At 38.5% G+C, this 26,313-nt stretch overlaps 1 protein-coding gene and 1 long non-coding RNA gene across 7 annotated transcripts in view; one reads left to right on the top strand and one right to left on the bottom strand.

Annotated features, from left to right (window-relative positions):
* The window catches only part of LOC118533522 (uncharacterized), a 203,494-nt gene that overhangs the window by 108,525 nt on the left and 68,656 nt on the right, over positions 1-26,313 (top strand). The gene's annotated exons all lie outside the window — the stretch shown is intronic.
* ODAD2 (outer dynein arm docking complex subunit 2) overlaps positions 1-26,313 on the bottom strand; it is a 185,866-nt gene that overhangs the window by 35,614 nt on the left and 123,939 nt on the right. For 5 of the 6 annotated variants that reach the window (XM_036088826.2, XM_036088828.2, XM_036088825.2 and 2 more), the window contains 2 exons: positions 21,448-21,636; positions 19,938-20,159 (listed from right to left, as the gene is read on the bottom strand). In XM_036088826.2, the coding sequence (XP_035944719.1) occupies positions 19,938-20,159; positions 21,448-21,636 (411 nt within the window). The remainder of the gene's footprint in view (positions 1-19,937; positions 20,160-21,447; positions 21,637-26,313) is intronic. The other variant, XM_036088829.2, reaches the window with a different exon arrangement.

The raw sequence follows: 26,313 nt of genomic DNA on the forward strand, positions 1-26,313 counted from the left end.
AATATACAAAATTTGAATACACTTATGGTGGATGCTGTGGTGGCCACCCAGCATAACTGAGTAGAAAAGCAACTGGCTGATGAAGAATGTATCTACATACCACAATTACCTGAGAGATAACTATAAAATTTAGCATCTAAACTTAATAAATTAATTTTAAAAATAGGCTAAATGTGGACTAATTCATCAGAATCCAGGATATTAGAAGAATGTCCCCTTGAAATATGAAGTAAGCAATGTCCTTACTGAAGTAAGCAAATAAAAAGTTGCTTTATACTGAAAGTAGAAGACTTAGGGATTTTCTTGTCTAACTGGCGGTGTGGGATAATAATATGAAATAAATAGGGGTTAGAAAAGTTATAGTGACCACATGTTCTGATCCCAAATCAGGAATTTTAGCAATTTATATAAAAAGTTTTATGAGGGTATAAAAATTAAATTACATTTATACATTTAACATACATTTAGGGTCCATCTAAATCAACTTTATAGAAAATATTAAAACCATATCAAATTTGAATAGTTAATAAAGGCAATCATGGAAGGAATCTTTTAGCAGTATTTAATTCCTTTTACTAAGTTTAAGTGTACTCCTTATCCAGTGCTTCTCAAACTTTACTATGAATATGAACCATCTGGGAATCTTCTTAAAATGCAGATTCTGATCCAGTAGGTCTGGCGGGGGTGGGAGTCTGAGATTCTGATCTTCTAACAAGCACCTTGGTGCCCCTGTTGTTCTCTGTCTGGGACCACATTTTGAATAGCAAGTCCTGAGCCCCTGGAGTGTTGGGAGAGACCAAGAGCAAGGAAAGGCTCCAAACCAGTTGCCTCCAAGCCACAGGTAACTTTGTCCATTTATTCCAGTGTGCCATACAAATATTCCATGTTTTTCTGCTGACAGGGAAAAGGTTGGGAAGCAGTGTTGTAGCAGTCAATCACAGAACCATATATTTTGATACATTTTCAAGGGCAACAACATGAATTAGATTGGGTCTGGCATATTGGGTCAGGTCTTCCTATTTTCAAAGCTTCCAGCTTTGAGGATAGTATTTTAAACTAGTTAACATGTAAATTTGTCCTCTCTTAGGTATAGGAACTTACGTTTTTTATAGCATTAGCAGAAAGTTCTCCTTGTTTTCTTTTCTTTGATGAGGAGCAAATAAAGTGCCTTAGGGACATTGTCTTCACCCTTGCAGGGGTACTACAAAGCACAGTTCTGCGACTACATGCCTATCCCAATTCCACATGGCCCAGAGCCACATTCATCCTGTTCAGCATGACATCATACACTGGAGCATTCTATGCGCACAGTTGTATTTGTTAGGTGGATTAGCTTCCAGTGCAATGGCTTAATCATCCTCAGGTGTTCTTTAACCTTTTCCTTTGAGAAGGTTGATTTTCGTTTCCCTTGTGTTCAGTATCATGGACCAACAATGTAAATGATGGTCTGGCTGTATTGCCACTGAAACTCCTAGGGATCAGTGGCTCTTAAACCTTTGTGTTCTTCTCAGTTACCTTAGGAGCTTGGTTGAAATAGAGTTTCCTGGTCTTATTCATAGAGACTCTGAGTCAGTCAGTTTAGGGTATGGCCCAGCCACCTTTATTTATTTATTTATTGCAAGCTCTTATTGCTTCTAGAGAGGGGGACGGTAGACCACAGCCTTTGAGGAACACTGCTGCAATGGACCACAGTACATGGTACATGAACGTGGCCCAGGAGAAACTGTTGGGAATGTTCCATAATAAAGAGTATCGTGTAAGGAGAGATGAAGGCTCTGACTCATAAGAAGTTGTAAGGCTAAGAATGGACACTAAAAGGCATGAGTTTTTTGTCCCAGGGATCCTGTTTGAACTTAGGTTTTTAATTTCATTTCCTTCATTAGGGGTTTTTCTTTTTACTGTATAATAATTAATGGCATTTATAGGGCCTAGAAGTCTGTCCCTTGGTGACAGGGGATGTTTTTCATAGTAAAAATAAGATATATGAAAGGTGACTAGTTGCAAAGATCTTAGACTTTTGGAATAGAGCTCATGTAAGTGGTAGGTATAGAAAGTTGACATAGATTAGTGTAAAAGGCTTAAATTAAGCCCAAAGCTCATGTATTCAGGTTTTCTACTTTCAATTTCCTTAATTCTAAAAATACAAATATATACATATATGTGTGTATATACATATACATACAAACATATACAACATAAAATGCCATTAATATTAACTAATATATCACTACCTTTGGAAAATATAGCTACTCTTCTTAAAGTCCATGTAATAGAAATAATTGTTTTTAAAAAGTCACAAAATCATCTGGTTTTAACTTCATATACTCTTACTCGTAATAATGTTTAACAGGCATAAATTAAGAATACACAGAAGCTGCAAGGATAGCAAGCAAGGCTAGAAAATCCTGAAAACTAAAGAGAGAAACAGAGCATTTGGGATGCAGAAGGATGGCACTGTTCCACCATAAAACAAGTGTGCTCTCTGCCAAGTCCTATTTCCCCTTTGTGCTTTCCCAGACAGCTCCTCTGTCTCCTAAAGCAGTTTCTCACCCAGGCTCAGACTTCCAAACACAGCCTTGCACACCGGCGCCCACACCCACACACGTGTGCCATCGAGGCACTCCTGCTTTACCCTGCAGTGGGGTTAAGAGAACAGACTATGGAACCAGAGTTCCTGGGTCCTTTCCTTATGACCGGGGTGATTCAGGGCAAGTCACTTAATCTCTATCTAACTCAGTTTCTTTATCTGCAAAATGGAGATAAATTCCCATCTCACTGGAAAATGGAGAAGACTAAATAAAAGGATATGTGTGAATGTAGCTTTTGGAATAGTGGCTGGCACAGAAGAAGCCGCATAAAATGAAAATGATATTATTTTCATTATTATCTCTTTTGCCGTACTTACATGCAGCTCTGTTTTTCATCTTTTGTCGCCTTTAGCTTTCAGGAAGGGGAGGGAACTTTATTTTATTTTGCTGGGATGTGGTGGTGGTGACGTAGCCAAAGCAGAAGATGGATTCATTATAGTGAAGCAGAGCTAGTTTGGATGAAGGAGACAAGTATTCTATTAGCTCAGACTGTCCTAGACACATTTGATTTTTCCAAAGGCTCCCTGGGTATTTTAGAAGACTGAATCACCTCAAGGGCAAAAGCATTGCCTAGAGCTCTCCAAGGAAAACTTAAAAAGAAGAAAATAAAGTGGCTTTAAAGAATCATTCTTGTATCAGATTTTTAGAGACACTACACTTATAAGAATGCAAAGAATTAAGATTAAAATTCTTAATTCCTCCTGAAGAGATTCTTATCTTGTAAACCCTTCTGTCAAAGCAGAGTGCTAAATAAATATGAAAAAGATGGCTCCTACTGGGTTCCATAAACAACTATTAAAGGGCAGTGTGGCCCTAGTGCACTAATTTTCAATTCTTTCTAAAGCAGCCAAAAGCTGTTTTGAAATAAGATCTCATGCATAATTCTAATATGCAAAATGGAAAAACTACCTGGTCTAATTAAAGTAGGTGACCGCCCCTCACACCAAGCATTGGCTTCCCCCTTGCTCTGAGTAGTGGGCCCTGATCTCTCCCAGGGGAACCCTAACAGTCCACGAGACACAGTTTGAAATTCGCTCATCTAGTGGAAACAGCCCTAAACTAGACATCACAATCATTTATGATGTTATGCCATGTGTTGATTATGTGGTTTTTGGTACCTCACTGATCTCCGGGACTTACATTCCTCATCTGCAAAATCTGCGTTTAAAATGGATAACTCACCTCTACCAGCTCTCATTTTCCATGAATTTATTATAAAAAGAAAGTGTAAAAAGAAAGTTAAGAATTCTGCTTCATGCCAAGATAGGGTAACACGGACCGGATTTATCTTCCCGTCTAAAACAACTTAAAAATGCTAAAACCTATAAAGCAATGGCTTTTAAGACACTGGCCATCAGGAAACTAGGATCCCCAAGAGAAGGAAAACTCCAGAGGTAAGCCCTACGATTGTCCCGCCTACTGCCTGGAGTGAGCTGTAGCACAGGGAGAGAGAAGCCAAACGAAGCATAGCAGCCTCCCTGAGCTGGGAGGCCAAGCTTGGGAGTCTGGGGATCTGTGATGACTGGAGTCTTCAGGGAAGATTAATGGAGGGGAGAGAGCTCTCTGGGCACAGAACTCTGGAGACCTACACTCGGTGCCCCTGAAACTTCAGTGCAGAACTGATAAGCACTTGTGTGTGCAGAAACTACATACCCAAGGACAGATCAGCTGGAACAATCTCTGAAGCTCATACAGGTTCAATAGTGCCTGATCTCACCACTCAGTGTGAAAGACTTCCTGATTCATGGGTTTCAGGTACAGTAACCGGAAGGCTCTTACCTCAGTAGTGGGTACTCTAATGTTGCTAACAAAACATGGAACTGAAAGGATCAAATTGTTTCTAAGTAACCTAATGGCATCCTAGAAAAAAACTCAAGAATATTTATGGAAACTATCTATCACTCAACCCATTAAAATTCAGTGTCTTCCAAGACACAGACTCTTAACTATAGAGAACAAACTGATGGTTACCAGAAGGGAAATGGGAGGGAGGATGGGTTAAATAGGTGATGGGGATGGAGGAGGGCACTTGTTGTGATGAGCACCAGGTGATGTATGGAATTGTTGAATCACTACATTGTACACCTGTATGTTAACTATACTGGAATGAAAATAAAAAACTTAATAAAAAATCCTCCCCCACCCTAAAGTCAGTGTCTGACATGACCCATGATAAAGAGGAATATCAACCAATTGAAATCAAACCAGAAATGACAGTAGGACTGTTACTAGAACTGGATTTCATATGAGCTAGAGGAAAGACCCAAATCTAATTTTGAGAGATGCAATTATACTGAGACGTAAAACACACCCATGGAAATAAAGGTAAATTAAACATTGGAAAAAAAAGATTATCTGAACTTGAAGGCATAGAAATAGAAACATTCCAAATTAAAACAAGAGAGGAAAAAAGACTGAAAAAAAATGAACAGGGAAAACATCAAGTAGCCAAATATAGGTGAAAATGGAGTTTCCAAAGGACAGCAGAAAAAGGAGACAGAGAAAAGTATTTGAAGAAATAATGGCTCCAAATTTTCCAAATTTGATGAAAACTATAAGCCTATAGATCTAAGAAGTTCAACAAGCCCAAGCATAAGAAACAAAGAAAACAACACAAAGGCACATAATAATCAAATTGCTCAGAATCAGGGAAAGTGATAAAATTTTAGAAGCAGTAGTATAAAAAAATGACATACACATAAACAAGCATAAGAATGACAGATTTCTTCTCAGAAACAATACAAGTGTGAATAAAATGAAGCAACATGTTTACTGAAGGAAAAAAAGTCCTTGTAAAATTCTCTGCCTACCAAAAATATTTTTCAAACACAAGGACTAAATTAAGTCTTTTTTAGACATACAAAAATAAAAGAATTTATCAACAGAGTTGTACTACAAGAAATGTTAAAAGTCCTTTGGAAAGGAATAAATAGCACTTTTTCCTATTTATTTAAAGCTCTGTAATTGATAATTGATTTATTTACAATCAGAAACAAGAACAATGTGGAGTTTATAATATATAAGAGTCGAATGCATGACAATAGCACAAAAGCCAGGAGGACAAAAATAGAAGCATAGTGTTATATGATTCTTAAACTCTATGTTTCTGTGTGTAATATAACTTGAAGATACAATGTGCTGAATTACATATGTATACTATAAACTCTAAAGCAACCACTAAATGAACAACAAGGAATCATAACTAAAAATTAAACAATAAATAAATAATAAAAACAAAAGGAATAAAATGGAATGTTTAAAAAATTCAATTAAGCCAAGAAGACAAAAAGAAAAGAATAGATGGGAAAAAGAGGGAACAAATAAAATCACATTTAAAGCCAATCATGTCAGTAGCACATTAAATGTAAATAGTGTAGACACACCATTACCTCCCCCAAAAAGGCAGAGGTGATTTGAATTGAAAAAAAAAAAGAAAAGCGGGGGCACCTGGGTGGCTCAGTTGGTTGGGCGACTGCCTTTGGCTCCAGGTCATGATCCTGGAGTCCTGGGATCGAGTCCCACATCAGGCTCCTGGCTCAGCAAGGAGCCTGCTTCTCCCTCTGGCCCTCTCCCCTCTCATGCTGTTTCTCACTCTCTCTTTCTTTCTCAAATAAATAAAAAAATAAAATCTTAAAAATAAAAGCAAGCCCCTACAAAGTGCTGCCTACAAATAGCTAATAAATAAAAATACACAAATGGGGTAAAAGTTTAGGAAGAGCTATAGGATTTAGCATGCTAATTCTAACCAAAAGAAAGCAGGAGAAAAGGCAGATTTCAGAGGAAAGAATATGACAGGGGTCATCAGGAGGACATACTATTCCTAAATACTTAGGCACTTAACAAGAGGGCTTCAAAATGCATGTAGAGACTGTTTAGAGCAAGATGGCAGAGAAGTAGGAGACCTAAATTTCATCTGGTCCCAAGAATTCAGCTAGATATGGATCAAACCATTCTGAACACCTAAGAACTCAACAGGAGATCGAAGAAAAGAATAGCAGCAACTCTCTGAACAAAAAAGCGACCACTTTCTGGAAGGTCTCTTCTGATTTGTTTAGTGTATATTTTTCTGGGGTCATTGCTACCCTGTTAGCATTTTGTTCTCTCATTCATCTATTCTCCTCTGGACAAAATGACAAGACAGAAAAAATCACCTCAAAAAAAAAGAACAAGAGGCAGTACTGACTGCCAGGGACCTAATCAATACGGACATTAGTAAGATGTCGGAACTAGAGTTCAGAATGACGATTTTAAAGATACTAGTTGGGCTTGAAAAAAGCATGGAAGATACTAGAGAAACCCTTTCTGGAGAAATAAAAGAACTAAAATCTAACCAAGTCGAAATCAAAAAGGCTATTAATGAGGTGCAATCAAAAATGGAGGCTCTAACTGCTAGGATAAATGAGGCAGAAGAGAGAATTAGTGATATAGAAGACCAAATGATGGAAAATAAAGAAGCTGAGAAAAAGAGAGATAAACAACTACTGGATCATGAGGGCAGAATTTGAGAGATAAGTGATACCATAAGACGAAACAATATTAGAATAATTGGGATCCCAGAAGAAGAAGAAAGAGAGAGAGGGGCAGAAGGTATATTGGAGCAAATTATAGCAAAAACTTCCCTAATTTGGGGAAGGAAACAGGCATCAAAATCCAGGAGGCACAGAGAAGCCCCCTCAAAATCAATAAAAATAGGCCAACACCCCGACATCTAATGGTAAAACTTACGAGTCTCAGAGACAAAGAGAAAATCCTGAAAGCAGCTTGGGACAAGAGATCTGTAACCTACAATGGTAGAAACATTAGATTGGCAACAGACCTATCCACAGAGACCTGGCAGGCCAGAAAGGACTGGCATGTTATATTCAGAGCACTAAATGAGAAAAATATGCAGCCAAGAATACTATATCCAGTTAGGCTGTCATTGAAAATAGAAGGAGAGATAAAAAGCTTCCAGCACAAACAAAAACTAAAGGAATTTGCAAACACGAAACCAGCCCTACAAGAAGTATTGAAAGGGGTCCAAAGAGAGAGCCTAAAAGTAACATAGACCAGAAAGGAACACAGACAATATACAGTAACAGTTACCTTACAGGCAATACAATGGCACTAAATTCATATCTTTCAATAGTTACCCTGAATGTGAATGGGCTAAATGCCCCAATCAAAAGACACAGTGTATCAGATTGGATAAAAAAAAACAAGACCCATCGATATGCTGTCTGCAAGAGACTCATTTTAGACCCAAAGACACCCCCAGATTTAAAGTGAGGGGGTGGAAAACCATTTACCATGCTAATGGACACCAAAAGAAAGCTGGGGTGGCAATCCTTATATCAGACAAATTAGATTTTAAACCAAAGACTATAATAAGAGATGAGGAAGGACACTATATGCTACTTAAAGGGTCTATCCAACAAGAAGAGCTAACAGTTGTAAATATCTATGCCCCTAACATGGGAGCAGCCAATTATATAAGGGAATTAATAACAAAAGCAAAGAAACACATCGACAACAATACAATAACAGTGGGGGACTTTAACACCCCCCTCACTGAAATGGACAGATCGTCTAAGCAAAAGATCAAAAAGGAAATAAAGACTTTAAATGACGCACTGGATCACATGGATTTCATAGATATATTCAGAACATTCCATCCCAAAGCAACAGAATACACATTCTTCTCTAGTGCCCATGGAACATTCTCCAGAATAGATCACATCCTAGGTCACAAATCAGGTCTCAACTGATACCAAAAGATTGGGATCATTCTCTGCATATTTTCAGACCACAATGCTTTGAAACTAGAACTCAATCACAAGAGGAAAGTCGGAAAGAACTCAAATACATGGAGGCTAAAGAGCATCCTTACTAAAGAATGAATGGGTCAACCAGGAAATTAAAGAAGAATTAAAAAATTTCATGGAAACCAATGAAAATGAAAACACAACTGTTCAAAATCTTTGGGATGCAGCAAAGGCAGTCCTAAGAGGAAAGTATATAGCAATACAAGCCTTTCTCAAGAAACAAGAAAGGTCTCAAATACACAACCTAACCCTAAACCTAAAGGAGCTGGAGAAAGAACAGCAAATAAAGCCTAAACCCAGCAGGAGAAGAGAAATAATAAAGATCAGAGCAGAAATCAATGAAATAGAAACTAAAAGAACAGTAGAACAGATCAACGAAACTAGGAGCTGGTTCTTTGAAAGAATTAAGAAGATTGATAAACCCTTGGCCAGACTTATCAAAAAGAAAAGATAAATGACCCAAATAAATAAAATCATGAATGAAAGAAGAGAGATCACAACCAACACCAAAGAAATACAAACAATTATAAGAACATATTATGAGCAACTATATGCCAGCAAATTAGATAACCTGGAAGAAATGGGTGCATTCCTAGAGATGTATCAACTACCAAAACTGAACCAGGAAGAAATAGAAAACCTGAACAGACCTATAACCACTAAGGAAATTGAAGCAGTCATCAAAAATCTCCCAACAAGCAAGAGCCCAGGGCCAGATGGCTTCCCAGGGGAATTCTACCAAACTTTTAAAGAAGATTTAATACCTATTCTTCTGAAACTGTTCCAAAAAATAGAAATGGAAGGAAGACTTCCAAACTCGTTTTATGATCCCAAAACCAGACAAAGACCCCATCAAAAAGAAGAATTACAGACCAATATCCTTGATGAACATGGATGCAAAAATTCTCACCAAAATACTAGCCAATAGGATCCAACAGTACATTAAAAGGATTATTCACCACGACCAAGTGGGATTTATCCCTGGGCTGCAAGGTTGGTTCAACATCCACAAATCAATCCATGTGATACAATACATTAATAAAAGAAAGAACAAGAACCATATGATCCTCTCAATAGATGCAGAAAAAGCATTTGACAAAGTACAGCATCCTTTCTTGATCAAAACTCTTCAGAGTACAGGCATAGAGGGTACATACCTCAATATCATAAAAGCCATCTATGAAAAACCTACAGCAAATATCATTCTCAATGGGGAAAAACTGAGAGCTTTCCCCCTAAGGTCAGGAACATGGCAGGGATGTCCACTATCACCACTGCTATTCAACATAGTACTAGAAGTCCTAGCCACAGCAATCAGACAACAAAAAGAAATAAAAGGCATCCGAATTGGCAAAGAAGTCAAACTCTTACTCTTTGCAGATGATATGATACTTTATGTGGAAAACCCAAAAGACTCCACCCCAAAAGTGCTAGAACTCATACAGGAATTCAGTAAAGTGGCAGGATATAAAATCTATGTACAGAAATCAGTGGCATTCCTATACACCCACAACAAGACAGAAGAAAGAGAAATTAAGGAGTCGATCCCATTTACAATTGCACCCCAAACCATAAGATACCTAGGAATAAATCTAACCAAAGAGGCAAAGGATCTGTACTCAGAAAACTATCAAATACTCATGAAAGAAATTGAGGAAGACACAAAGAAATGGAAAAACATTCCATGCTCATGGATTGGAAGAACAAGTATTGTGAAGATGTCAATGCTACCTAGAGCAATCTACGCACTCAATGCAATCCCTATCAAAATACCATCCACTTTTTTCAAAGAAATGGAGCAAGTAATCCTAAAATTTGTATGGAACCAGAAAAGACCCCGCATAGCCAGAGGAATGTTGAAAAAGAAAAGCAAAGCTGGCGGCATCACAATTCTGGACTTCCAGCTCTATTACAAAGCTATCATCATCAAGACAGTATGGTACTGGCACAAAAACAGACACATAGATCAATGGAACAGAATAGAGGGCCCAGAAATGGACCCTCAACTCTATGGTCAACTCATCTTCGACAAAGCAGGGAAGAATGTCCAATGGAAAAAAGACAGTCTCTTCAACAAATGGTGTTGGGAAAATTGGACAGCCACATGCACAAGAATGAAACTGGACCATTTCCTTACACCACACACAAAAATAGACTCAAAATGGTTGAAAGACCTAAATGTGAGACAGGAGTCCATCAAAATCCTAAAGGAGAACACAGGCAGCAATCGCTTCGACCTCAGTCACAGCAACTTCTTCCTAGAAACATCGCCAAAGGCAAGGGAAGCAAGGGCAAAAATGAACTATTGGGACTTCACCGAGATAAAAAGCTTTTGCACAGCAAAAGAAACAGTCAACAAAACCAAAAGACAACCGAGAGAATGGGAGAAGATATTTGCAAATGACATATCAGATAAAGGGCTAGTATCCAAAATCTATAAAGACCTTACCAAACTCAACACCCAAAGAACAAATGATCCAATCAAGAAATGGGCAGAAGACGTGAACAGACATTTTTCCAAAGAAGACATCCAAATGACCAACAGACACATGAAAAAGTGCTCAACATCGCTGAGCATCAGGGAAATCCAAATCAAAACCTCAATGAGATACCACCTCACACCAGTCAGAATGACTAAAATTAACAGGTCAGGAAATGACAGATGTTGGTGGGGATGCGGAGAAAGGGGAACCCTCCTACAGTATTGGTGGGAATGCAAGCTGGTGCAGCCACTCTGGAAAATAGTATGGAGGTACCTCAGAAAGTTGAAAATAGAGCTACCATACGACTCAGCAATTGCACTACTGGGTATTTACCCCAAAAATACAAATGTAGGCATCCGAAGGGGTATGTGCACCCCGATGTTTATAGCAGCAATGTCCACAATAGCCAAACTATAGAAAGAGCCAAGATGTCCATAGACAGATGAATGGATAAAGAAGGTGTGGTATATATATACAATGGAATATTATGCAGCTATCAAAAGGAATGATATCTTGCCATTTGCAACGACATGGATGGAACTGGAGGGTATTATGCTGAGCGAAATAAATCAATCAGAGAAAGACATGTATCATATGACCTCACTGATATGAGGAATTCTTAATCTCAGGAAACAAACTGGAGTGGTGGGGGGTGGAAGGGATGGGGTGGCTGGGTGACAGACATTGGGGAGGGTATGTGCTATGGTGAGCGCTGTGAATAATGTAAGACTGTTGAATCATAGACCTGTACCTCTGAAACAAATAATACATTATATGTTTAAAAAAAAAAAAGAAGAAGATAGCAGGAAGGGAAAAATGAAGGTGGGAAAATCGGAGGGGGAGACGAACCATGAGAGACTATGGACTCTGAGAAGCAAACTGAGGGTTCTAGAGGGGAGAGGGTGGGGGGATGGGTGATGGGTATTAAGGAGGGCACATACTGAATGGAACACTGGGTGTTATACACAAACAATGAATCATGGAACACTCATCAAAAACTAATGATGTAATATATGGTGATTAACATAACATAATAAAAAAATGCATGAAGATAAACTGATGAGATAGAACTATGAGAACAAGTTGGCAAATCCACAATAACTGGGGTATTTCTGTAGTAGAACGGTTAATACATTTGCCCCACAAAATAATTGATAGAACAAGTAGTTATAAAACCAACAAAGATGTAGAATATTTGAACAATATTAACCAACTTGACCTTATTAAGCTTTATAGAACACGTTATTTAACCACATCAGAATACTCTTTTTTTTTTTCAAGTGCATGTAGAACATCAGTGAATTAAACCATATTCTGGGTCACAGAACAAATGTCACATAGTCAAGTAATATAATGTATGTTTTCTGACTACAGTGGAATTAAATTATAGATCAACAACAGAAAAGCCAATGAAAAATCCTCAAATATTTAAAAACTAAATATAACACTTTTAAATAATCCATGGTCAAAGAAGAAATCAAAAGGGAAACTATAAAATATTTTTAACCAAATGAAAATAAAAACATAGCTTACCAAAATTTTTGAGATGCAGCTAAAACAGTATTAGAAGGAAATGTATACAACTAAGAATCATTTTTAGAAAAGATTAAGGTATCAAATCAATTATCTTAGTTTCCACTTTAAGAAAGTAGACAAAAAGCAAATGAAACCACAAAGTAATCAGAAGAAAGGAAATAAGAAGGATCACAGTAGGAAATCAATGAAATAAAAAATAGAAAAAGAGAGAAAACCAAGGAAACAAAAGCTAGTTCTTCAAGAAGATCAATAACATTGATAGACTTCTAGCCAGACTGGTCAGGAGAAAAGAGAAGACAAAACTTACCAATATCAAGAGTGAAAAAAATGTCATAACTACAGATTATAAGTATATATTAAGAGGATAAGGGAATGTTATGAACAACTTTATGCCAATACATTTGACAATATAACTTAGATGAAATGAACTAATTCCTTGAAAGACACAAACTACCAAAGCTCACTCAAGAAGAAATAAACATGAACAGCCCTATCTTGAGCAAAGAAAGTGGATTTGAAGTTTAAAACCTTCTGAAAACAAAAACTTTAGGTTCAGATGGCTTCACTTGTCAATTTTACCAAACATTTAAGGGAGAAATAATACCGGCACTATAAAATTCTCCTGGAAAATTGAAGAGGAAGGAACACTTTCCAACTCATTTACTGAAGCATTACTGTGATATAGCATTACTGTGATAGCAAAACAGAGACATTACAAGAAAAAAATACTACAACCAACATCCCTCATGAACACAGATGCAAAATTCTAAAACATTTTAGTAAATTAAGTTCAACAATGTATAAAAAGGATAACACATTGTAACCCAGTAGATACAATAAAAAGCATTTGACAAAATTCAGTATCTATTCCTGATAAAAAAAATTCTCATCAAAGTAATAATAGAAGGGAACTTACCATGCCTGATAAAAGTTACCTAACAGGGGCGCCTCAGTGGCTCAGTTGCTTAAATGTCCAACTCTTGATTTCAGCTCAGGTCTTGATCTCAGGGGGTTGTAAGTTCAAAATCCATGTTGGGCTCCATGCTGGGCATGACAAAAAGCCACCTAACAAAAACCTGTAGCCAACAGTAAACTGAATGGTGAAAAAACTGAATGTATTCCCTCCAAGATAGGGAATAAGACTGGGATATCTGATCTTATCACTTTTTTCTCAATATTGCATAAGAATTTCTGGCCCATGCAACCAGGCAAGAAGAGTAAATAAAAGGCATCAAGGTTAGAAAAAAAGAGAGTCCTTATCTGTAGATGACATGATTATTTATGTGAGATGCTGGCAAGTGACAATCTGTTTTTGTATGGCTCAAAGAACGAAGAATGGATTTTACATTTTTGTACAGTTGTAAATAATAACAACAATAATAAAAGAAGAATCTGCAACAGAGACTTTATGTGGTCCATAAAGCCTAAAATATTTACTATCTGGCCCTTTAGAGACAATGTTTGCTGACCCCTGGTCTATGTAGAAAATCTGATGGAATCTCTAAAAGCCTACTAGATCAAATAAATGAATTTAGCAAGGTTGCAGGATATAAGATTAATACACAAAATCAATTAAGTTTCTATATAACAACAGTCAGAAATTGAAAATTTTAAAATTACATTTAGAGTAGCATCAAAAGTATTTACATGGGGTAAATCTGACAAAAGATGTAAAAAACTATATGATGAAAATCACATACTGCTGAAAAACAATCACATAAAAATGAAGAGGTATTCCTTCTTTATGAGTCAGATGACAATAATATTAAGATGTCAGTTTTCCCCCAAATGACATATAGATTCAATGCCCATCCCAATCAAAATCTCAGAAAGCATTTCCTGTAGAAATTAACAAACTGATTTAAAAATTCATATGGAAATGTAAAAAACTAGAAAAGCCAAAATAACTTTATTTAAAAAAATTTTTTTTAATATTTTATTTATTTACTCATGAGGAACAGAGAGAGGCAGAAGCAGAGGGAGAAGCAGGCTCCCTGTGGAGCAAGGGAGCCTGATGTGGGACTCGATCCCAGGACCCTGGGATCATGACCTAAGCCGAAGGCAGATGCTTAACCGACTGAGCCACCCAGGCGCCCCCAAAATAACTTTAAAAAAAAGAAAAAAGTAGGAACACTGACACCACCTAGCTTTACGGCTTATTATAAAGCTGCAGTAATTAAGACTGGTGGTATTGGTGTAAATACAGACAAAGAACAATGGAACAAAACATATATTCAACTATTTTTTTTTCAAGATTGCAAAAGAAATTCAGCAGGGAAAGGGTATTATTTCAACAAAGGATGCTCATATGCCCCTCCAAATGAACTGTACTTCATTCCTAGGATCATAAACAAAAATTTACTCAAAATGGTTCACAGACTTAAATGTAAAACCTAAAGTTATAGAACTTCCAGAAGAAAACATGGAAGATCCTTGTGACCATGTGTTAGGCAAATATTTCTTAGACATAACACCAAAAGCACAGTTCATTAAATAAAAAAAACAACCATAAGATAAATTGGACTTCATCTACTTTGGGGGGGAGGTCATTATCCTGATCTGATCGTGGCTTCGTGGGTATGCATATATATGGCACAATTTATCACATTGACACTCTAGATATGTGCATGTGTATGTCAATTATTAATGAAATAAGGAAAACATTTGATGTATGTATAATATTAGAGTTAAAAATCTAACTCACTGGAATCCTGAAGTAATCATACCTTTCTCACTTTAAAGGATAAATGCAAATAACAAGAAAAAATCAATCAGAAGCAAGTCTGTATATGACTCTATATTTGGTATTGTAATATAGTTACTGATAGCTAATAGTGCTAAGTAATCTAATGGCATATCACCAAGGGACTATCCGCAGCACCCCAGGGAATCTCTGGAATGTGAGGAAAGTACACAAGACCACAAAGATACAGAAAGAGTTTTAATTAACAGAAAACATTATAGTTCAATCAAACATTAAGCATGTGGACTGCAGATAGACATGGAGGGTTCTTGGGTGATGTCAGTCTCGAAAGTCCATTTACTTGACTCAGAAGTGTTAGTGATATTTTTCTTTTTGGTGCCAGGCTTCAAGGACTAGGGGGCATGTGAGCTTCCGGGTTCATCTTCCCCACTCTCTGGAATGCCATGTCATGTGCTCAGTCTGGGAGGCTGCCAAGACAGCCCTTGCTGTTCCACCTAACGTGAACTGTTCCTCCCTCTCTCTGTTGGACCCACTTCTGGTTGTATTTTCTGCAGTCTCTTCAATTTCCTGCCTTCCAGAAAGTTATAGGCCCTAATGTAGCTTTCACCTGCCTGGTATAGACGTTTGCAAAACAAATCCAATGTCACCATGGGGAAGGGAGCTTAATGCCTTTTATAGGTGCTCATCGTCTTTCTATCTGATCAGTTTTTCTGTCTTAGGAAAGGGCTTTTCTTGCTCAGTTTTTCCTGCAACTTCTTTCCCTCCTTGTATTACTTTCCTATGTTATGGTTTTGTTATAACTAGCAATAACTTTGGTAGATCTAGAGTTCTCATGCTTTCAACAGAGTTGCAAACAGATCTGCATCCATGTTCACAAGTCCCTGGACTGATACTTTTGAGAAGGAGATCTGTGTAAAATCATAGAGGATAAAGATTGCATTATTCCTCTCACGTCGCATTTACCAGGGCAGGGGACTTATTAGTTCATACAGAAGAGAGTCTTACCTGGAAAGGCTCTAACACCAGGATTATGTTTCAACATAATTGAGTCAGGAAATCCTTGTTGACCGCTTAGCAGTATTTAAACACAAACCCTTTGGAAACTCCCTCTTCCTCTGGCTTCTAGAATTCCTGGGTAACCTGGTAACTTCCTAAGGTTACTTTGACAGCTCTTCTTCCTAGCCTACATGCTCTGCGAATGCAAATGTAGACATTTCCCAGGCTTCTCTAAACTCTGCCAAAAACAACTGGTGCACCCTCATTCGTGACTTATTACCTCTCACTGATATTTCCCGATCTTCCCCTCTCCTGCCTCTAGACTTGCACTGTCCAATAAGAAAGCCACTAGCCACTGGTGAGAACTCGAAATGTGGCCAGTCCAAATAGAGATGTACCATCAGTATAAAACACAAATACAAGGTGGGAGGATGGGTTAGCCTGGTGATGGGTATTGAGGAGGGCACGTTCTGCATGGAGCACTGGGTGTTATGCACAAACAATGAATCATGGAACACTATATCTAAAACTAATGATGTAATGTATGGGGATTAACATAACAATAAAAAAATTTAAAAAAAAACACAAATACAATATATATATAGACAATAGTATACACTATATATACATATACAGATAATAGTATATATATATAAAATGGTATTGACTATATATAAAATAGTACTGATTATATATATGTGTTTATATATATAATAGTATTGATTAAATGTTGGAGTAAAAATATTTTGCATATATAGGGTTAAATAAAATATTTTACTAAAATTAATTTCACCTGTTTCTTTTTATCTTTTCTGAAATTGTAGCTCCTAGAAAACTTAGTATTACATATGTGACTTACATTACATTTGCACTGGACAGCACTGCTCTAGACCTGAAATTCAAACTGACCATTTAAATCGAACACAATAGAAAGTGAAACCAATCTATTCCAGACCCTCAAGCCTGCTCACTGTTATTATGGAATAAACATCGGCGGGCGTGAGACAGATAGGTTGTGTAACATCAGCTGCTGCTGTTAAGGAAATTGTATGCTGAAGGAACTAACTCTAAAATAAATTACTTATGAACCGGGTGACAGGAAGGCTCTGGTAATTGTCAACATTCCTCATGGGCAGTGGCAGTGGACGTGTACGTAGGACTGGGAAATAACACTGTAAGCTTTCGACTAGGAAGGCACAGTATTAGGAATGAAAACAACCAGGGATTTGCCAAAAATAGTGGATGAAGGTTGTATGCATTTGGAGTCCGAAACATTAGCAGTTACGCATTGTGACGTACTCGCAGCAGGTACTGTAACCACCCAAATGTGCCAAATATTCTCTTGCATGATCTTGGCCGATAGAATCTTCCTTTTCACCTAGCCCCAAACCTGGAGTCATTTGTGATTCAAGCCTTTCCTTACTCCCCATGGCCATGCTCTACACCGAACCCTGTTTATTCTACCGACACCCACTCACCACATCCACATTTTCTTCCTCCTTAAGACCAGAGGGGGTGCGTGGGTGGCTCAGTGGGTTAAGCATCCGACTCTTGATTTTGGCTCCAGTCATGATCTCAGGGTCGTGAGATCGAGCCCCGTGTGGGGCTCTGTGCTGAGCGTGGAGCCTGCTTACGATCCTCTCTCTCCCTCTGCCTCTGCCCTCCCTCCATTCACTCCCACTTGCACTCGCTCACTCTCTCTCAAAAAAAAAAAAAGAGGGGCGCCTGGGTGGCTCAGTTGGTTAAGCGACTGCCTTCGGCTCAGGTCATGATCCTGGAGTCCCGGGATCGAGTCCCACATCGGGCTCCCTGCTCAGCGGGGAGTCTGCTTCTCCCTCTGACCCTCCTCCCTCTCATGCTCTCTGTCTCTCATTCTCTCTCTCGCAAATAAATAAAATCTTAAAAAAAAAAAAAAAAAGAAAGAAAGAAAGAAAGAAAGAAAAAGAAGAAAAGAAAAAACCAGAGAAGGGAGACACAGTTCCATATGCTGCCCCTACGGTCCCAAGAGGGAGCGCTCAGGATTAGGCCTGCCTCTATCCCACGACGGAGAAACTTACAAAAAAACACTATCCTGTTCTTTACAGTTATTCTCCAGTAGAAATAGCAGGTAGTTAGGAATGCAAATAGGGGAGATGGAGAGGCCCTCAAGAGACCTTAAGAGGATGGGGGAAAGGGTCTAGGGCTGAACAAACCCTATTTTCTTTCTTTACTTTTCCCTTTCCTATTCCCTCCCCCAATCATTTTTATATTGCCTTTTTTCTTTTTTTTATTTATTTTATTATGTTATGTTAATCACCATACATTACATCATTAGTTTTTGATGTAGTGTTCCACGATTCATTGTTTGCATATAACATTCAGTGCTCTGTTCAATACGTGCCCTCTTTAATACACATCACCAGGCTAACCCGTCCCCCACCCCCCTCCCCTCTAGAACCCTCAGTTTGCTTCTCAGAGTCCATAGTTTCTCATGGTTCATCTCCCCCTCCAATTTCCCCCCTTCATTTTTCCCTTCCTACTATCTTCTTTTTTTTTTTTTCCTAACATATAGTGTATTACTTGTTTCAGAGGTACAGGTTTGTGATTCATCAGTCTTACACAATTCACAGCGCTCACCATAGCACATACCCTCCCCAGTGTCCATCACCCAGCCACCCCATCCCTCCCACCCCCCTCCACTCCAGCAAACCTCAGTTTATTTCCTGAGATTAAGAGTCTCTTATGGTTTGTCTCTCTCACTGGTTTTGTCTTGTTTCATTTTTCCCTCCCTTCCCCTATGATCCTCTGTCTTGTTTCTCTAATTCCTCATATCAGTGAGACCATATGATACTTGTCTTTCTCTGATTGACTTATTTCACTTAGCATAATACCCTCTAGTTCCATCCACACGTCATTGCAAATGGCAAGATTTCGTTGTTGTTGTTTTTTTTTATATTGCCTTCTTTTCTAATACATATAAGCTGTGTGGGTGAGTGAACAGAGTTTCATCACTTTACATAGCAGAAGACACCTCCTAAGTGATTTTGGATTATCCATTGACTTGCCTTAGAAGGAATGATTCAGAAGGGCATGCACAGCTGGCATTTATGTCAATTAAACCATAAACCTTATTAAATTTTAAAACTTTGAGTAGCCTAGAAATTCTCTTCTTAAACTAACTGGCAATTGTCTAAACATACGTTATATGTCAGACACTTTACCAGGCTACTTAGTTTTTACAGTTTCATTTTTTTAAAGGCTCTACTAGATGGCATGTTAGGTTGGGCAAGTCCTGTTCAAGAACAGAATGTATAGATATATTAAAGTCTATGTGCTTCTAGAAGCTTTCCTCCCCGTGTATTGATTAAAGGCAAAGAAAACTTAATGGACAGATTTTTTTTTTTTGAAAAAATGTGTCTTTGTATTGGTCCTTTGCTATTACAGTTAAGACCATCAAGTTGTAGTCTAGTTGTTTCAGTCAGCTCCTTTGTTGTAGTTTGTGCCTATATTTTGTTATTTAATTGCTAAGTAAATTATATATTAAGTAGAATTATGAATGCCCCTGATTATTCATGCCCTGTACATTTTTTAAAAATCAAATTCAAATTATGAAGCGATTATTAAACTAAGTATGTTTTACACTCTTTGGTTTAGGAAAAATCGATGTCCAACTTTTCTGCGGCATAAACACTGCCAACACATGGCTCAGCAGCCATGACCCAACAAACAGGCAGTTTTGTGTGTCCAAAAAAACCCCATCAGTGAAACCTTATTGTTACATAAGTTTCTTTCCAGCCGCCATATACCTAATTTGGACTAAACCCCAAAGTCAGTCAATCAACAGTACCTTTACTGCACCATTCTCATGCATGGTGATGCAGTTATCCGCATCTTCTGAGAGCTGGTACAAGGCTTGAGCTGTTGCTCGATGTACATTGGTGTCATTTGATTTCAGGTAACGCACTAACGGAGCTACTGCTTTGTACTCTCCAAAGGCCACTCTGTTTCTCCCCCACATACAGCAGCGTGAAATAGCTTCTGCTAGATGGCGCCTCAGTTTATCATTATTCTGCACAAGGGAAATGAATTGTGGTACATGCATTGCAATGAACCTGTAAGGTCATGTTTCTGTGCTAGATGTTTATTACCCAATAAGATGCCAATGAGTCAAGGGAGAAGGGCGAGGAGGCTATTCAGAGGGTGTCTTGAAAGAAATTAGTATTTTGGTGGTCCCCAATGGGCCAAGGTCAATCCTGAGTTTTCTTTTTATGACTTTAAAAAAATTTTTAAATTCTTTTTATTGACTACTGAATGTAGTCAATACACTCAAAGGTGATCAAGTGTCTGGCATTTGTTCTTTGCTCAAGGCTTGATTTCCTTTGGAGCACGTGCTTTAGGGAAAAAAAATAGTTCAAGAATATTGGACATTCTTAAGGGAGCATTTCACTTGACTGGGATGGGTGGTTAACTCTACACCTTTACCCTAGGAACACTTCTACATCAGTAATACACCTTGGTTCCCAACAGGGAATGACCTGTGACCAATGACCTGTTTGAGTCCGCCATTTTCTTTTCTATAGCCTTTATCCAGACTATATCCTTCTTTTTGTATGTAATTAACTCCTATGCGTATATTATACCTAAATAGGATACAGTTTTCTGTTTATTAATTGTATTGTTCTCTTTATTGAGGCAACAACTTGGTGTCCTTAACTGAATCTGGGAGTTATTCTTAGGAACTCAGTGTTAGACTGGCCCTAAAAAGTCTTCTAAACCAAGCATTCTTCCAGTGATTGAATTTCTGCTCTATGATTTTCCTGCCAAGAGGTAGCCCCAGCTATGCTCAAATGTCTCTGGTCATGGTGAAGTCATTATCTCTCAAGGCTGCTTCTTCTATCTGGCACAGCTCTGAATCAATAATACAGTGGTTGCCAAAGTCTCCCAGCTCAAGAATGCCTTCAATCCAAGCTTGCTAAGCCTTGGCGGGGGGAGGGCGTTTAACTTCTAAAGTTGCCATGAACAATTATCTTAAGGATAATGATAACGATGGTGGTGATGGAAGAGGATAGTTAACACTTCTATAGTAACATTTATATTTGCCACCACTTTACTTGCCAGTAACAAAAAACAGCCTCTTATTTTCTAAGGATCTTGCATATTAAATTGTACAGTTAGAATACATTTTCACATTGATTAGTGTCAGAGAAATTAAATGAGGTGACCAAAATCTCATACCTTACAGGTGATGGATATTAAGCTTGAATCCAGGTCTCTGGACTCTAAGCTTAGTGTTTTTACTACCACACCATGATATCTTATGATAATACACATTTAAAATAAAAGGATGTGTTACTTACTGTATTTGCTAGTTTGGACAATAAAGGGACAACTCCATGATCTGTAATAACAGCTAAATTTTCTTGATCTTTTGCTATATTGGTAATAGCAGCACATACACTTGCCAAAACTTCTTTATTATCTGATTTCAGTAAATTGACAACAAGTTCCAAACCACCAACAAAGGAACGAACCATTTCTCCAGCATCCTAGAGAAAATTAAAAACAAAAGATGTTATCAAAAATAATTTTATGATCAGCATTTTTTTTAAAAAGTAAAAAGTAATGATAAGGTTGTGAGGTACACCTTTGGCATAAAATACAAATTGAGTTTATTTCTTTATTTTACGTGATTTCTATGTATGTATGTATATGTATATACACACACACACAGTTGAGTTTCAACAAATATTTACTGAACAACTATTATGTGAGAGTTACTATGCTAACTACTGGGGATATAGAAATTAGTAAAATACAGTTGTATTATTTGCTGTAGTTATATTTTATAACATCATCACAAAAACTGAATTAGTAAACACTAAACCACTCTTTCTAGGGGAAATGCAGCATTAGGTTCCTGCGAGCCTCTGGTCACAATTTTGTCAACTGATCAATACATAACCTTGTTTTATGTGTGTTTCTCCTTAAAGATATCTTGTCTCATATATTGTTAATTAACGTTGAACTCACAGACACCACACTGTAAGTCATGCCTGAAGGAGGCTTATCTAACACACGAATTTTCCCTGTAAGGCACATCACAGCCTTCTGGTGTTTAGGAACACTAGAGAGCACTTGGGTACTACATGTGGGGGCCATGTCAAATAGTGAAATCACCAACAAAACCCACAAAGATACGAAAACTTTGTCATTAAGTAGACTACAAAATGGATGTTTGTTAACAGTAGGAGAGCTAAAACAAACAGAGTGTCATCTCATTCAACCCCAGCTGAGAACATGCATTTTGGGTGACTCAAATTTTTCACCTCTCTGTGCATGTCCAAGAATGACCACAGAGGTGCTGTATTGATTTGGGGATTACAAACATTTTAGCAAGTAGGCAAGAATTCCCAAACTGAATTTGTGAAGAATGTGGATTGATTGTATATGCTCTTTTGCCATTATGTTGCTTGCAATCCAGTGGGGAGTAGGGGCATTGAGAGATAAGTATAATGGGGACTCCTGGGTGGCTCAGTCAGTTAAGTGAAAGACTTTTGGTTTTGGCTCAGGTCATGATCTCAGGGTCATGAGCTAGAGCCCTGCGTTGCACTCAGTGCTCAGCGGGTAGTCTTCTTGAAGTTTCTCTCCCTCTGCCCCTCCTCACATTCTCTTTCTCTCTCTAAAATAAATAAATCCTTAAAAATAAAGAAATAAGTATAATGAACAGCACCAAGAGGAAAGATTCAAGGACTACCCCCCAAGAGGATGTTTGTAAACGAAGTCTAAAAGATGAGGAGTTACCAGTTTGAAGGGGGTTCAGGGTGGAGGAATCATCATGAAACAGACCTGAGAGGGAGAGGAGGTGCCTTGTTTTTTTTCCTTAGTGCAGAACAGCATAAGCATGAAAGGGAGAATGGAAGAAAATGAGACTTATCGAGATCTTGAAGGGTCTTTACTGCATGCCTTGGTAGAGAGTATGGAGTTCATTTTAATGGCATAAAAAAAGTCACTGAAAAGGTTTGAATGTGGGGGGCGCCTGGGTGGCTCAGTCGTTAAGCATCTGCCTTCTGCTCAGGTCATGATCCCAGGGTCCTGGGATCAAGCCCCGCGTCAGGCTCCCTGCTCGGCAGGAAGCCTGCTTCTCCCTCTCCCATTCCCCCTGCTTGCGTTCCCTCTCTCGCTGCGTCTCTCTCTGTCAAATAAATAAATAAAATCTTAAAAAAAAAAAAAAAAAAAAAAAGGTTTGAGTGTGTGTGTAGTTGGGGGGAGTGGGGAAGGGGATTTTAATCAATTTTGTATCATAATAGATCTCTCAGAATTGCAGAGTTGAGGTTGGGGCAAAGCCTGGTGCTGGGAACTCAGAGGCTGTTTCACGAAGTTCCGATAAGAGGTGGTGGCAGTTTGGAAGGAGGTTATGGTCTAGACTTGGAGGAGAGGGTGTGGATTTGTGTGTGCTGACTGGAGAAGGTAAGGAGCAGTGACTCAATGATGATTCCCCTGTTTCTGGCTTGACCTAATGGTGCTAATGTTGGAAAGGCAGGGTGTTGTTTTGTTTTCTTGGGGTGAGAAAGGATGGTACTTGATATCAGAGGCCTGATTTGAATGAAGTGCCTGCAAGATGTTTACGTGGAGACATCCAGAAGTCAGTTGGATATATGCGTTTGGAGCTCAGGAAAGGAAGCCAGGCTGGAGTCAAGAGATTTGGAAGTCGTCAGCAGAGAGACTGTAACTGAAGTAATGTGTGCGAGAGGTGGGGAGTGAGGGAAAGTGGGCTGTCTGTGCTAGGGCCGCAAGTGTGGGCAGGAAAGGAGTTTGTCAGAGGAACCTGAAAACAGATGGTTGCTCAGAAATCCTCACCTCCCCTGATGGATGGCGATGGCTGTGTGATGTTCAACTATTTGGCTCCATGGCTTTCTCAAGTAACAGAAATTAATACCTTTTGAGTGCCAATTATATCTTAGGCACTTTGCATAAATTATCTCAGTTAAACCTCACAATAACCACACAAAATAGATATTATTTCCATTTTAGATTTTAAAAACTGAGGTTTCAAAGATGTTGAACCTCCTAAACTAGACTATGTCCCTCAAGGAGCCATGTTATAGTAACCTTAGTGAACTTTATAATCATAAATCCAAATATCTCATCCCCATATCCTCCAAATTCTTCCACTGCTGTCCCCTGCCCTTAGGATAAAATCCAAACTCCACATGGCGTGTGTGCCCCTGGCTTCCCAGTCTCACCTTCTCTGCCTTGATCCCCCTTCTCTAACTGCACACACAAGCCCTAAACCAATGCCTCCCCCCACACCCCCCTGGAGTTAATAATCAGAATCTGGACACTCATTCTCTGAGAATATGGTTAAGTCTGGGGTAGGGCCTATAATTTTTTTTTTTTAATTTTAAAAATCTCTCCTGTGATTCTAAACTTCAGCCAGTATTGGGAACATTGCTTATGTATCAGTCCTTCAAGTTCATGTCCTCAATCATGCCACTTGCAGGTCTCCATGTCTTTGCATATGTTTTTTTGTCTATTTTTCCCACTAGCTTGGGACTTTCCATGTGGTCTCAGCTACTGACTAAGGTACCATTCTCTTCAGGGAAATTTCTTGAACTTCGAGTCTGGGTCAAGCTGTTCCTACTATACTTAACCTGGTTCTTCTGTATCATAACACTTCCTACTCTCTGCAGTAGTGGCTTATTTATTGGCCCTTGACCTAGAACATACGTTCCAGGAGGGAAGGGACTCTTTTCTGTCTTGTTTATTGTTGTACACCCAGTTTCTCTGAAAGTTTCTATGCCAGTTTCTAGAAACCCCACTGAATTAATTTGCAAACTCACAGCTACAAAAGGAAGCTTTCACCAAGGACATAACAAACCAAACCAAAGTTCTAGTGAATGGTGAAGGACAGACCCCAGTCAGGTTCTTCCCAAATGTTAAGTAGAAAGTATCTTTTCCATAACACGTTGCCTCTCCTGATTGCTATGGGAAGTGTGTGAGCATTATTACTGGCCTTGTTCTCAGTACCACATTTAAATACAATCTCTGCTAGGACATACTTTCACTTCTGATGTATTAATAAAAATTATTTTGAAAATATTTGCCATTTTCCCTAAAATTCTACAATAAAGCCTTTTACATCAAACAAAAGGAATGATTATACTTTCAATGGTATTCTACACTGCCACCTTATTACACTTCTGTGCACTAGGATGCAACCAAGTCAAAAGATTATAAGAGTTAATTTATTAACCTTCAGTCAAATATCCCACATAATTTAATCCAAATTGCTCTTTTGAAGCACTTAGTAGTAGTGGTAGTTGTTGTAGTACTCTTTCCGTGTTGTAGATGAGGAAAACATTAGAGAAATAAATTAATATGTGACAAGTGAAATAATAAATGGCAGAGTGGGATCTGAATCCATGTCTGCCTGACCCCAAAGCCACCACACAATACTGCAATTATGTGAATCCCAACCACACACTTGGTCCAGATGAAATAAATTCATAATCCTAGCCCCATCCTTGGTCCAGGTGCACATGTAAACTCAAAAGCAAAAACAATGGCTTTTAGAATTTCAGGGAACTTCAAAAGTGTAGCCCCAAAACTCCACTTTTCAAAATGATATTATTTGTGTCAGTAAACCAATACACTTGTCAGCTATGAAATTACAAAACAAGGTTTTTTTTCCTCAAGAAAGACTGGAGGAATTCCAGGAAGATGATGGTGGCATATTCTTTGTATCTCCCCAAGAAACAGAGAAACTAGGGGCAGCAAAACAAAAGACATAGAAATGCTAGGTGACAAGATACCTCTATGGACCCCCGAGTACAAGCAGATTGGGACAAACTACCAAAGCTACACGGTCTAAGAAACCAGAAATCTGCAGAGAGAAGGCAGAAGGACTTGTGAAGGCCATAGAACCAGGGAGCCTAGACTGCCATTAGGTCTCCCTGGAAAGCTCTGGAAAGCTGAGGAGCAGCACAATGGACTTACCAGGCTCTGATTAAAGGATAAGGCTAAAATGCCCCCAGGTCTGACAGTGCTGGAGCATGCTGTGGTCTGAGTTCTATGCATTTGCAATACTACCAACTGAAGGCTCCTTCTGGGTTAAAGCCTCATACCAAGCAGAAACTCCTGGGAGTTGCCTCCAAACAGAGCAAGGCAAGGACAATGGGTTGAAGGAATGATGGAGTCCAGGCAAAAAGAGGGGAGGGGAGCAA

This window comes from Halichoerus grypus, chromosome 6 (genome assembly GCF_964656455.1).
Source record: "Halichoerus grypus chromosome 6, mHalGry1.hap1.1, whole genome shotgun sequence".
Taxonomy (NCBI): domain Eukaryota; kingdom Metazoa; phylum Chordata; class Mammalia; order Carnivora; family Phocidae; genus Halichoerus; species Halichoerus grypus.